The sequence below is a fragment of the Rhinichthys klamathensis genome, unplaced genomic scaffold, assembly GCF_029890125.1.
Source record: "Rhinichthys klamathensis goyatoka isolate OS25496 unplaced genomic scaffold, OSU_Roscu_1.1 h1tg000104l_1, whole genome shotgun sequence".
NCBI lineage: Eukaryota > Metazoa > Chordata > Actinopteri > Cypriniformes > Leuciscidae > Rhinichthys > Rhinichthys klamathensis.
This window is the reverse complement of record NW_026606643.1, coordinates 1,721,077-1,735,750: the sequence shown is the minus strand read 5'-3', so window position 1 is coordinate 1,735,750 and position 14,674 is coordinate 1,721,077. Positions and strand designations below refer to the sequence as shown.

The 14,674-nt window shown below is 37.2% G+C and overlaps 2 protein-coding genes across 2 annotated transcripts; both read right to left on the bottom strand.

Moving 5' to 3' along the window:
* Positions 1–1,228: 1,228 nt before the first annotated feature.
* Positions 1,229–7,855, bottom strand: slc2a11l (solute carrier family 2 member 11, like). The gene is made up of 12 exons (XM_056253285.1): positions 7,805–7,855; positions 7,635–7,733; positions 7,255–7,415; positions 5,783–5,907; positions 5,568–5,697; positions 5,265–5,413; positions 3,732–3,922; positions 3,342–3,452; positions 3,136–3,237; positions 2,218–2,293; positions 1,991–2,118; positions 1,229–1,509 (listed from the first exon to the last, which is right to left on the bottom strand). The coding sequence occupies exons 1-12, from the start codon at positions 7,826–7,828 to the stop codon at positions 1,291–1,293; spliced, it is 1,515 nt and encodes a 504-aa protein (XP_056109260.1). The 5' UTR covers positions 7,829–7,855; the 3' UTR covers positions 1,229–1,290.
* A 269-nt stretch (positions 7,856–8,124) lies between these two features.
* ska1 (spindle and kinetochore associated complex subunit 1) lies at positions 8,125–14,301 on the bottom strand. Its single transcript, XM_056253284.1, has 7 exons — positions 14,177–14,301; positions 13,411–13,500; positions 12,830–12,954; positions 12,539–12,642; positions 12,229–12,369; positions 9,175–9,344; positions 8,125–8,918 (listed from the first exon to the last, which is right to left on the bottom strand). The coding sequence occupies exons 2-7, from the start codon at positions 13,496–13,498 to the stop codon at positions 8,770–8,772; spliced, it is 777 nt and encodes a 258-aa protein (XP_056109259.1). The 5' UTR covers positions 13,499–13,500; positions 14,177–14,301; the 3' UTR covers positions 8,125–8,769.
* Positions 14,302–14,674: the final 373 nt, after the last annotated feature.

Genomic DNA, 14,674 nt, shown 5'->3' with positions numbered 1-14,674 from the left:
AATTAACCGCGCATTCATATTTCATTTAGCGCACGAGTGTTCCTCCCTTCATTCATATTCGCGACAAGAGAGTGCGTCTCTCACACCGGGGAAAGTTGTCACAGTGGCTATAACTATAGATATACTCGCTTAGCCTATACTTAAAGACAAACTTGTCACGTGTTTTAAATTTTGAACAAATGAAATGTAAACACTTAAATTTCAAACTCCGCTAATATATATTTAAACAAAACCTGTGTTTCTTTCTTCTGTGGAACATAAAAGAAGACATTTTGAGAAATGTCTGTGGTTTTTGTCCATACCATGTTCCTTCATGCTGCAATGTGACATCCAGGATAAAGTCCTAACAGATCAATACATTCTCAGGAATATTTTGAACTTGCATTTATTTTTATATTGCCATTTTCTTTATAATTTTGAAATGTGCTCTGGACAATTGTATTAGTTTCTTATTTTTTTTATTTAGCTTTATTTTTATTTTAGTAGGCTATTTACAATTTTCAACCAATATCTGCATTTTATTTTAGCTTTATTTCAATTAACGAAAACAAGTGTTTTTTTTCTTTTTCTGATTAATGTCCATAATGAAGTCAATTTTAGCCAAAAGTTTTTGGTTTTTAACATTCTTTACAATATCTTATTGTGTGTTATACAGAAGCAAAATTTCTTCTGGTTTTTATGGGTGAACCAGACCTTTAACCCACTTTTAAATGTAGAACATTTTAAATCCTAAATGTTCTTTTTTTTTTTTTAAGTAAAGAATGTGATGGTTTTAGAGAATATGTAATTCAAATAAATTGTATAATATTTAAGGATAAAACAGCCACTTGGCAGAAACAATAAAGCAATTTTCTGTTTAATTTTCAATTATACAGTCATTTTGGTGGAGTCCAATTTTTTTATTTGATAGTTTTATGGCGTGTGGTAAGAGGTCAACACACCTCTGAGGACTGATACTCAAGCCTTACTAATCACTACTGAACTATCCAAGGAACAATGTCAATAAAGTCATTGCAGCACAACAACTGTATCAGGCCAAACCTGAATTGGTGTCTCTCGGCGTGACAAAGTACAAACATATTGATTCAACATTCAGTTCGCCTCTAATTAAAATTAGATTTTTGAGTTAAAAAATGTGATGTGGCTTACAGTTTAACACACTAGATGTCACCAACAGAATAGCCAAACAGATCACAGAGTCATCAGCCATCAAAACAAGAAGTGGATATTGGGTGTAAGATGACTTTTTATTGGTCAGCTTCTGATTTAACTACATGACTAATTCTGGTGCTAAAGCTTGGTAGATATGTCAGTTTGTATGTTGTTGATGTGTATTGAGCTCAGTTTGGACTGTAGTGAGTATCTGCGTTTCTGGTGCATTCTCTTAAAGTCTTCGGAGATCTCCAGAACAGTTTTATTCTTTGTCTCAGGCACGTGGAACCACACAAAAACACCAGAGAAGAAGCAGAACACAAAAAATACGAGGAAGCAAAAATAATCCAAATGCTCCTGCAATGGAGAAATACATTAGTTAAGAAAAAAAACTAATAGCGCAAATAGGCATGTTTTCAAAAGTGTACTTTATATTTTTTGGTTTATGTCATCTTGCACTTATACTGACACCTAGTGGTGTGGGTGTATGTAAAAGCACCCTTCAGTTTTCAGTTTCAGATTCCACTGATGAAATGCACTGTTCACATTAAGCCATAATTAATTTATTCTTCAAGTGAAAGTGTTGGGTAACAAGAGTAGTAACCAAATAAAGTTGAGTAGTATTAAACTGGTCATGTGATCTAAAAATGGCAGCCTCCATAAGGAGACCCACTCCATGTAAAATAAAAAGGGTTTTAATAAGGCTACTAAATACGAGTGGAGTCTTCATCTCATGTGAGATTACATTTGAAAAATGTTTAAAATTATGTACAATTTTTGCATGTGTAAATTCTAAGCAAAAAATGGGTCATAAAATGATTGAGGCGGACCAGCTCACCACCATAAGAGGAAACAACATGCCCACTAGAAAGAGCCCGACCCAGTTGAGGATGCAAGCCACCATGAACGCTGGAGGTTTATAAGACTGTGTGAAAATCTCACCAGGAAGTGATGCGGTCACCCCGGCTGTGGAAGAGAGAATTCACAAGAGTATTTTTGAGGCCATAGAGCCACAAACATGAGTCTGAAATGCACTCTGAACGTCAGAAAAATGTGTGGATGTACCTGGCCCGCTAGAGAAGAAGAAAATGTAGGTGAAAATAAGGACAATGCTGCAATATGGCATCCAGGATACAAAGTTCTATAACAGAGTCAGACATATCCAATCTCATCAACAGCTTCATGTATACAGTACCCATATAAACTGCTCATTTAATGCTCATTAATTCGTTTTTCTTTAATGTGTACCTCAATTGTTATTTTACCTGATTTGTCTTTAAGAAATAATTCACTTTATGACATTCTTTCTTCAATGAAATGCAAAATATGTGGATAAGGTTTTCTGTGAATAATGCGTTAAATTGTGTCTGTTCCTCAACAGAACAATCATGTGATCACAGAAAGCATGGAATAAAGCTTATATCTGTACTACCTTTATTGTACTTTTATCACATTATTTTTGTCATTTTTAAAGCTTGACATCTGCAGTCCCCATTCACCCCCATTTTACAAAATTATCACCTTGACATTTGAGAGTTGTGGTGAAGGTTTTTTGTGAATAACAACTTAAATTTAGCCCATTCCTCAAAAAAAAGGAAATCAATTAATTAAAAGACATTCGCCATTCGGTTTCATTATATGAAAAACAGCCACCTGAGATTTAAAAAGCTGTGGCGAAGACTTTTTTTTTTTAAACTACTTATAAGGTACTTTCATGATGCTTTTTGTCATTTTTGACATTATTTTTAGCCATTATATGAAAAGAGCAGCTGGATATTCTGCAAACATCTCTTTCTCATATGGCTTTGGAATGAGACTAAGTAAATGCTGACTCCTTTAAATGTAGCTGCACAAGCAGCGCTTTTCTTGTTAATAACTGAATTATTAGCCATACACACAAACTATCATTTGAATTCTCATTCAAAAATTAACCACACAATGTATATAATTGCACGATTGCATAATTAAAAAAAATAACCAAACCTGGAGGTAAAGAGTGAGTGTGAGCAGGGCAAGTGAGGCCGCCATGCACAGGTAACCCCTAAAGAGAAGCACTCTCTTCCCTGTACTCTCAATGATCAGCACCTGGATAAAAATAGCACAGTAAACAACCACACAAAACCAACAGAAGCTTCCTTTAAACCAGGTCACATCATGTTTTGAGGTTGAGGTGGTGAAGAGCGGCTCACGCAGGCAATGGAGGTGGAGACTTCACACAGGCCTGTCCCTAAGGCGGCGTAGCGCAGGCTCTCCTTGGCAATACCGGCAGCTTGAAACACATCAAACGAATAGAGATAGACCTGCAAAGACATCAATCACAGGCCATATGAACACCAATACCTTTAAATTCTATTATTCATCTTTGAAACTGAATGATGAAAATAATTACGGTGGCTTTCTTTAAAAAGAAGAATGGGGGGGAAGGCAATTCTGGTAATGTGTTTTCTGTGCTGTGTGAAGTCAATTTCCTGAGCAGATTGTGGAATGTAGCGGTGCGTTTTGACAAAATAAGCGTTCTCGATTCAATCATTTTTGGATTGAGCAGGTGCGGGCGGCTCCGTGTCTTTCCTGTGACTCACAGCATTGATGCCGCAGAGCTGCAGAGTGACGAACGTGACGAGGATGGTGAGGAGCTGCCAGCGGACGTTGTGGTCGAGGAAGAGGTCCATGAGCCCCTGGATCTTCACTCCCTTCAGGGTGGTGTGTTCAGCCAACATCTCCTCCATCTCTGGTCCAGGGTCCATTTCAGCCCCCCACAGCCTGCGCAGAGCTGGGCCGTAACAAACATTGTCAAACAACTTGACAGAATACACACTCAAATTTAAGAGAACGTGATACAAATACTGTTTTGACACACTTTGGCTTGGGAAGCGTTTGCCGATCGATTAAAAGTTTGGGGTTGGTAAGATTTTTTTTAATGTTTTGAAAAAGGCTTCACCAAGGCTTCATTTATTTTAATAAACAAAATACAGTAAAACAGTAATATTGTGACATTTTATTTCAATTTAGAATAATTATATTCAAATATATTTTAAAATGTCATTTATTCCTGTGATCAAAGCTGAATTTTCAGCATCATAACTCCAAATTGGAACTTTAAATTGGAATATCGCATAAAACATTTGCAAATAAAGCACCGTTTTTCACTTTGCTCAGGCATTTCAGAACGACCAAAACAACATTTTCAGATTCTGCGCAATGAGATCGTTCCGCTGGTTAGTCCAGCTATGCCGTCCCATCGCAAACTATCGATACGCATCAAGGAATTTATTTGGTAACTCTGTTTCCATCGTAGTTTATGCGCATGATTTCTTATCGGATAAAAAGTTTATTCGACTTTTAATTCGTGATTAATTATTTATTTATTTTTCTTGACGTTTCCATCCAGCGTTTTTTATGCGATATCCCAAAACGCGCATAAAAATAGGTGGATGGAAACATAGCTAGTGTCACATGACCCTTCAGAAATCATTCTAATATGCTAATTTGCTGTGCATGAAACATTTATTATTATTAATGTTGAAAACTGTTTTTGTTGCTTAATATGCTTGTGGAAACCCTGATACACTATTCAGAAGTTTGGGGTAAGTAAGATTAAAGAAAAAGAAATTAATACTTTGATAAAAAGTGACAGTTATGAAATGTATAATGTTACAAAATAGCAGTACATAAAATATACAAAACTATTTTAAATGTTTCTATTTCAAATATATGCTGTTCTTTTGAATTTTCTATTCATCAAAGAATCCTGAAAGTATTGTGGTTTCCAAAAAAAAAAAAAAAAAAACTGTTTTCAAAACTGATAATAAGAACCACTATTAATAATTGAACAATGATAATAATTGATAAATGAGCAGCAAATAAAATGATTTCTGAGGGACCATGTGACATTGAAGACTGGAGTAATGATGCTGAACATAAATTACCTTTTTAAATATATTCAAATAGAAAAGATTTATTTTAAATTGTAATAATATTTCACAATATTACTGTTTTTTTACTGTATTTTATAGAATTGGTGAACATAAGAGACTTATTTCAAAGACGTTAAAATCTAACATTTAACCGGTAGTGTATGTGTAAATGTCACAGAAGGAGTCTGTGGTTCTGACCCGTCTCACAGCCGTGTTTGTCTGCCTTCTCCAGCAGGAGGTACCGCGGGGACTCTGGGAGAAAGGGCAGAGTTAGCATCTGCAGGAGCCCAGCCGCCCCACTGAAGGCCAGCAGCCAGATCCAGCGCTCCTCAGTGCCTAACACCTCGCTGACACACACACACACACACACACAAGTCACACGCAAAACCAGAGTTCAAATCTTTAAAATGTATGACGAAGACGTGTTCATTTGATTAACACGTGGACAGCGAAAGTAACAGAAAATGCTACAGGAAGATGAACCTGCTGTTAATGACCCACCTAATCCCAAGCAGCTGACCGAAGAACTTCCCCAATGAGACAAAAGAGGCCACAGACACGCCAACCATCCCACGCAGCCTCTTGGGGGCGCACTCCAATATATACATGGTGTGGACAGTCAAACTCACACCTGCGCAGACATCACTCAAGTAGTTTATATAGAAACACAGCACATCACAAAACAGACAATACATGTACAGATTTTTCCAACGCACCAGCGTTGAGGCCGTATAGGACGCGTCCCACCATGATCATCTCAAACGAGAGGGCGGTTTTACTCAACAACATCAGGACAGCTCCACAGATTGCCACCACATTGTTCAAAAGCAGAGTTCTCTTCCTGTGAAGGGTTAAAAACACACACTGTGCAAACACACTTAGTTGCTACTCCTTCTAGAAGAATTTAAATACTTAAAATTGACCTAAAATGCAATGGTTACCAAAAATAAAAATGGTCATTTTCATGTCACTCCAAATCCGTGTGATTTTTTTTCTTTCCCTTTTTAACACCATGCCAACTTCTATGGCTATGTTCATGGCGAGGGCCAGGTTTAGTTATTAAAAGATACAACTAAATAAGAATTCAAATGGGTAGAAGTATTACAGTCCAGCAAAATGTTTAATGCGTAAGATTTTTTTCTTTATTCACACACAAAAAGAGATGTTTGGCAGAATGTTCATGCTCTTTGCCATTTAATGAAAGTGAATGATGAGCAGGGGCTGTTAAGGCTCCAAAAACATTATAAATGTAGTCTATATGCACCATGTTTTAAGTTTTTCGAAGCCATACATGAACAATATAGTGCACAAGTCACATATAGACTACTCTTATAGTGCATTTAGTCATTTTTGGAGCTGTTCATCTCCTGGTCACTGTTCATTGTATGGGAAAGAGCAGCATGGACATTCTGCTAAATATCTTTTTTTTTTTTCTGTGGAAGAAAAATACATTTATTCAGGTTTGTAACACCATATGGTTGACTAAATGATGATACAATTTTCATTTTTGGGTGGACTATCCCTTTAAGAAATATTAAAATGAGCCAGAGTGTTTACATTTGAAATGTTTTGCTCTGCCAGCTGGGTTACAGGAACAGAACATAACACTGAAGAGGCTTAATCTAGGACAGACTGGCTTAAAGAAATATCTGTGGCTTTATGTTAGCATTATTTCAGGACAATTCTGGAATTAAAGGCCCACGTTGCTCATTGAATTGCTCCCATTTGGTCATTTATTCACATGCTAAAAATGTTTGATACAAAAGTTGCTTCTTAAAATACAGAATAAAGGGCTGTGGATGGATCCATGTTAGGATCCTGAAAATCAACCTAGTTTACACAAGGTTAATATTTTGCAACCCAAGACATCCTGGAAACCAAAAATTGTTAGCTATATATATACACACACACACACATATACATACATATATACATATATATATATATATATATATATATATATATATATATATATATATATATATATACACACACACACTTTTCTTTTTTACAATATTACTGTTTTACTGTGTTTTTGATCAAATAAATATCATGCAAAACCACAATGAACCCCATTAACTTTCATTATATGGCCAAAATACTAAAATATCTTATATTTTAAGCTGAACTATCCCCAGTAAGCAACTTCATTCAGCATCAGACGATGACCTGACTGCACTTCCAGTACCTTCCGTAGACGCCTGCCAGACGTCCAGCATACAGGGTTCCGGCCAGTCCTCCGATGCAGTAAATGGACACAATGAAGGACCAGATGAGCGACAGCTCCCACGGCTCAAGAGAGTGGCCATAACGCTGCTGGCAGGTGCTGTTCACCAGCTCTTTAATAAACTTGCAATGTAAGCACAAGCCTCAGTTGATTATGCCATTCATTTCATTTTATTGAACTCATAAGCTCTGATATGTATTGATTCTTTGGGAATGTCCCATCTCAAGACAGCAGCAGAAATGCATGTGATTAATACTGATTGCCTCCAACCGCCCTATTTGCAGCTCAAGAGACAGTAAATCACCCTAAGACACTTTATAACCAAACAAGCAGGTACTTACAAGTGATGGCGAGTTCAGGACAGAGATATGGAAGCCATATTGGAAGGTCCCTCCTATTCCTGCTATGAAAATGGCTGCAAAGAGCACTGGACTTCTTGCCTGCAAAAAAATTAAAGATTTTTGTGAAAACAGGACAACAAAATCATCATGTAATTTAACAGTTAGCGTACCAGTTGTCTTAAAGCATCCGTCATTGTATGTGCAAGTGCAGCGTACTCTACATTCTCTCACTAGTCTTCTTGACGTCTTTCTAAGCTAATGACGATGACAAAGCAAGAACAAAAAATGTCTAACTTACGGTTGATGTGTAACTTTCCATGCTTGGTTGAGTTTTTGGTGAGAAAACGGAGTAAAGTTAAGGACTCACTCATCTTCACACGTCCCTCGGGTACTGTTAACTGAAGCTGCTTCTTTTGTCTCAAAAATTAATAATACTAAAATGTCAATACAGCAATCTCACCGTTTTTTGAAATGACACTGACATTTGAGATGAGGTTACCAATACTGCAATTTTATTTGAGCTCCAATATTTTTCCACTTTCCACCAATATAAATAATACAGCAATCAATTTATAATTTCATCATCACAGATAAAGTGACCCATCTACATCATCAACTGTGTATCCACAAAGCCAGTTTGTAGGTTGACCCCAGAATGCAAATTCGCCCTGTGGTGCTCCTGGGTTTTCAGAACAGGATTTATGAGTAAATTAAGTCTGTTGTTGACATTGATTGAAGAGAAGTTTGTTCAGCAAAATAATGAGTTTTTGTACTGGAACATAAATTACACAAAGTTATACCTCAAATGTGAATTCATGAATTATTAACAAAATTGAGCGCACAACGGTTTTAGCATTTGATGTTTGACTGCGTACTGTATAATTTATGTTGTAGAACAAAATGTGAAAGATTCTTCAGGCAATAACAGAACGTATTTTACACATAAATCCATCTCTCTGTCAGGTTTTAGGCCTGCAAACGTAATTAATGTACATGAGGATGATTTGGCAAACAATTTGGATACTGAAGTTCATTCCACAGCAAACAGCTCTCAAACAAACACATCCTTTAGTGCACAGTGCCTTTTAAAACTCCATTGAAAGCGATGTGATGTAGATGTGGGCGTCCATGACCCTTAGAGCAGGATGAAGCGTGTGAGACCACCGCCTCGGACCTCCTTCAGACGCTGGCAGTGGCGTAACATGTTCAACATGCCCACAAACCGTTTGTCCACCTTCAGCTGGGTGAACTCTCTGATGTCTTGCTCCACGATGAAAAACTGACCTGTGGGACGCAGAAAGAGTTGATGGATTACCTCTTTCAGCCTATAAGAGCTTATTAAATACCAGACCAGGATAAATGACCTCAGTCATGTAATGTTCATGCTCCCGTGGCGTTAATAGTTTTTTGGAGCAAACAGTTAACTCTCAAGTCTTGATATGACAAGACTGTTAATACATGATGGACTGCAGAGCTAAATGAGGTCAGATAAGCCTTGACCTGCGGCTCCAGAACAGACAGACAGATAAAACTGTGATACCCTTGGTGTCCTTTGTCTCTTGGTCTTTGAAGCGCTGGTGGAGCGTGCGGGACACGTTGTTCAGGGTTTTGACAGACTGATGGAGGATCTTATATTTTGACGTCACAGCTGCGTTGATGCTTTGGACCGCCGCGTTCAGCTGGTCGTACGTCACACGGCCTTTCATGTACCTGTGACGGCACAAGTGAAGTTGGAGAAACTTCAATAAATTGCATGCGAATTTTTGCAAACATTTTTGAAAGATGCTAAAACAAAACCTCATAACAACTGTTCTTTGGGATACTTGACTCTGATTGGTCAATCGTGGCATTCTTATTCCAAAACCTAGTGAACTCTCCTCCTTTGAACTCACATGCCTACATAGGTCAGTATGTCTACATTATCCGGATATATTTGAAAATCGCATTTTAGTTTCAAAGCGCTCTTCCTCCACACTAGCGGTTTCAAGCATTTTCCAAAAGTTTCTTATCCACACTGAAACGTCAGAAGACACTTCATCTTACTGCGCATGTGTAAAACATAATAAAACATCACTCACATGATACAGAAAGACCAGACATGTGCATTGAGGTCGCACTCAATCACCCCTCCATGTATGGTCTAAAACGCAATTGCTTAAAGGGATAGTTCACCCAAAAATAAAAATTCTGTCATTAATTACTCACCCTTCAATCTGTTCATCATATAAAGCGATCTAATCTTTTCAGAAAACTTGGACTAAACCGCTCAATCTCTTTATGAACTTTTTTAAGTGTCAAAGTGGAGGTTGTGTAGCTGTCTATGGAGGGACAGAAATCTCTTAGATCTTTATTTGTGTTCCAAACATGAATGAAAGTCTTAATGGTTTGGAACGACATGAGGGTGAGTTATTAATGACAGAATTTTCATTTTTGGGTGAACTATCCCAGCGATTCCCAAACTGTGGTCCGTGAGGGTACTGCAGGTGGTCCGTGAAAAGTGAATTTTTTTTTTTAAATAATATATTTTTTTACCTTCATTTTACCAGGAAATTCCCATAAAAAGTAAAAAGAATATGTAGGCCTATATTTATATAAAATGTCAATTAAATTGTCAAGTTTGTTGTGTGATTACTAAAATAGGCTAGTGGCGCTCGGCCGTGACGTTCAAGCTCAGCGTCGTCAGAACCACAACATGGATCGATGGATACCTATGATAGCAACAGGTTAGGTGAGCATTTATTTAGTTGTTTGTTTTTAATATAGGCCTATATTAGACAGACGATACAAAGAGGAAGGGAAAGATGTGGAGGGTGACAAAGGGGGATATTATATTCATATCGTGCTGGCAAATAGACTTCACTGTCTTTTCCTTTTGACAACTTTATTTAATTTTTTAACCTGGAGTAACATTAGGCCTACTGTGTTTTCATTAAATGTGCAAAGTTATAGGGCAGTGGCAAATATGTTCTCATTATCACATCACATGCATAGCCTTTATAGGCAGTTTAGGCCTATATCAAATGAAATGTTTATAAATGGAATGAATAAGGCTTGTTATTATTTTAATTTCCAGTTAACGTTAGTTTCTTGATCTCGTGTTTCTGAAATGTTTCGCGGATGTGCTGTTAAGTGGACAAACTCAAGCCTACTGTTTGAGGACTTGTAAAACTCTGAAGATTAACGTTAATAATCCCCTAAAATCGCCAAAGGTTTTGAAATGCTGACTATATCCAAGTGTTCTTATTACTGTATAGATGTCATACTTCATTGCTATGGAAATAAGCCTGTTGTTCAAATGAACCTGATTATGCCCTCGGGCGCTTGAGTAAATAAATAAATTAAATTTGTGGCAGCGGTTGTGTGCAGTAAAAAAGTCTTTAAACAAATTTGTTGTACTGATGTGATGACCAGTTATAGTTTTAGTGCTAGTTAGCCTATTTAGAGGTGTGGATTAATTCAGGTAGGACTGTGTAGACATATTTTATTATGTGTATTATGAGGTGGTCCACGAAAATTCTTGATTTCAAATGGTGGTCCACACACACAAAAAGTTTGAAAACCCCTGAACTATCCCATTAATATTTTTTAAATAATTAGCATTTAACAGTGGAATTCCTGGTGAAAAATACCATTAGCCATTGTAGAAGCCATATACCCTGAATGTTTAAAGTAAATTTCATGTGACTATGGGAATAAGGGGAGTGTTAATTATGTGGGGTAAAAACACCTGTTGTGTGTGTGTTGGCAGGGAAGAATGGGGTGAGTGTGGGAGCACACATTTTGTTAATTGTACAATATGTCCAAATTATTTTAATCTAAAGAATCGTCAGAACTTGCAAGAAGTTTTCAATGGATGAAAAATAAAATTCAGGATGCAAGTGCCAAGGATGATGTCATGAGTCATGACGTGTCACAGAAGACCTCACTCAGTTCCTTAGCGGTTTAGGTTAGTTTTTATTGTGCCGCTACACCCATGATACGGCAAAGACATCTCTACTAATCAAAGAATTGTTTAGCGCCACCCACTCCTATGAAGCACCGCAAATGACATAATCCAGTCATTCAGCATACGTTCTCAAACTACTTAAATATTAGGAGAAGAAAAAAATGCAATAATCTTTTGCAATCTTTTTTTAATTTGATTATGTCATTCACAATGCTTCATGGGAGCATTCTTTCCCTCATTAAAGCTGTACAGTCTTATACCGTTGTATTTTTTGCTTCAAATCAAAGTTTGTAATGTTGTAATTCACCTCGCAGCTGCTTGGTTTGGCTCATAGCTTATAACTCTTAAACAAAGACTTTTCAGAAATCCCTCCAGAACCAAGGTCGCTGAAAAAGTGGACCGCCACTGTTGCCCTCTATAGAGTTTGGTGGTAGCATGCTGCTAAAAAACTCATTGCAGTGCATTCTGGGATTTGTCAAAATAATCTTAGAAGGTAGCCTACCTTTCGAAACAGCCTTCACATCAGGATCCCGCCTAATATGATGTCTAGTTAGGCGACTCACTGGGTTTTGCAACACAGCTATTGTTTACTGTTCTGTCCTATTATTTACTCACAGAGTTTGTTTAGACAGTTGTGGAAGGACTCACGGTGGTATGCTGTCAAACTCTGGGACGGTAATGAACTCCATCTCTTTGATCTGGTTGCGCGGAGGTTTCCTGGGCGGCCCCTGTTCCTGAGGGGCGGGGGCCGCATCTGTCTGCCTGCTCTGAACTGCCACCTGTCCTCCACTGAAGACAAAAAAAGACAAACTCATCAGCTTCAGTCAAACAGAAGCTGGCTCAGGCTTTATGTGTGTTGAGATTTTTGTAGTGTTTCCTAATGATGAACCAAACTGAATAAGGCACCATCCCACAGAGGGATAGTTAGGTAATAGAGAGATATAAAAACAGGAAATACCCTTGCGGAGCTGCTTGTTGGCCTCTTTTGGGCATGTGCGGAGGGGTGTTGTTCTTGAGGTGATGGGCATCCTGTTCGTCCTCCTGGAAAAACCCTTCTAGATCCTATTGGCAAGATGATTAAAAAACTCAGAAAAGAAGCAAAAATGTTGCTTTGAACATATGCACTTTTGAAATCCAAAAAAAAAAAGGTTCAATTGATTCAGAAAAAGCTCAGATTCTCCCATCACTAAATGTAACAATTACAGAGAATATCCGAAAAATAAAATAAATATTAATGAAAATATTACACCTTCAAATGCTTCAGCAAGTCTCTCTGCTGGCCCACATATCTCTCAAAGCGATCAAGAAGCTCATTGATGGCAGCGACTTCTTGCTCGATTTTGAGAAGAGTTCCCCGTTTGTCTGGATCTTTTGCTAAAGAAAATTCACGGAGACATACCGTAACGAATCATAGCACCAACAAGGAACACACTTGGAAAAATGACCAAATATAAGTCAAGTTACGAGCTCATTCATTATTTCAGATTAACGGGAAGAGATGCACAGAAAATGTCGGCACCCAAAATATTCGGCCGAAACGGCTAAATAAATTAATTTTGGAGGGCCTAAATCGTGACATTTAATTAGCACTCCTCTGCTGGCTTGTTTTGACTGGTAAACATGTTTGTGGTCACCAGAAGAAAGGAATCTTTGAGGGTGAGTAAATAAATGATGACAAATTTAATTTGGGGGTGAACTATCCCTTTAATTAGTAATACTTTATTTTCGGTTTTTAGCTAAATGACAACTAATTTTGTTTTTTTTGTGAAATAAAAAAGAAAAAAAGATTTCAGTGCATCACTAGTGACCGGTACAATAAATGCAGCTTACCAACAGCTCGAAGCTCCAGCAGTCTTTTAATCATGGAAATTTTATTGTTAATATGTTCTGTTACTTCTTCAAGCTCACAGTGATTCATTTCTTTAAAAGGGAGATAAAAAGATTAACGTTAGAGGTCAACAAGAGCATAAATATATTCAAAGACAGACCATGCTTAGGACTGTAACCTAGCAACCGCCTAACAACACCCTAAGAACAAGACAGATATTCGTAGCAACGACCTACCTACCACCTAGAACACATTAGCAACATCCACCACTGTAAACACCAATAACCCAAGCAAACACACACTCAGAGCACATTAACAAACCGTTTAGCATCAACCATGCAACACAATTCAAATTATATTTACTCTCCATTAGGCCGAAATGTTCACACATTTTAAAGCTTTCACGGAAGGCTTTATCATTCGTTCTTCCTCTTTTATTTTTGTTTGTCTTGATGAACTCTATATGAACGCTACAGCCACACGACGACGACAACAACAAACAACAAATCTAGTGACTGACAGTGACAGACAGCACTGCACACATAAAACACCGTTTAACAGTACTCCTTCAGTCTAAATGATTCGTTACAGACATAAATCATGGTCCACAAACACTTCTTTATCAGTGTAACGTTAAATATTAAAAAATCAAAAACGACAATGGACAGTCACGTTTTGTATTATTCTCAATCTAAAGACACAGTTTTGGATAAATAGGCAACTTTATCAGTTAGGAAATAAAATACAAACACAACTAATGATATTTACCTGTCCTACGGATTTTTATGGGGTTGATAAGTATATTTCTGAAAGGGATGTGATGAAGTCAGATCGCGCCAACTTTTAAACACACACGCACGCGCAGAAGACACTTTGTGATTCGTCCACGCACTTTCGTCAGAGAAACTCTTCAGCACAAATTCATAATAACGTAATAAATTGTGCTTTCTCATATGACCATTCTAAATGTTGTTATTTTAATTGTTTGTATTGTATTTTTGTAAGACTGGCTATATCATGATTTATTATGTAATTAAGTATTTCTCTGATTGTGTTACTGATGTGCAAATTAATATATTTGTATGTTCGGGTTTTCACTGAACGTCAACTAAAGATACAGTGAATTAAATAATTGAAATATGCAGTTTAAAATTAAGATTTAGAAGCACTGATTACATGCGTTTTTTCAGAGACCTGAATATTTTTTACAGTACAGCGTCACACATGCCTTGGTATGATTTACAGAGTTTTTATTTAACTATTAAC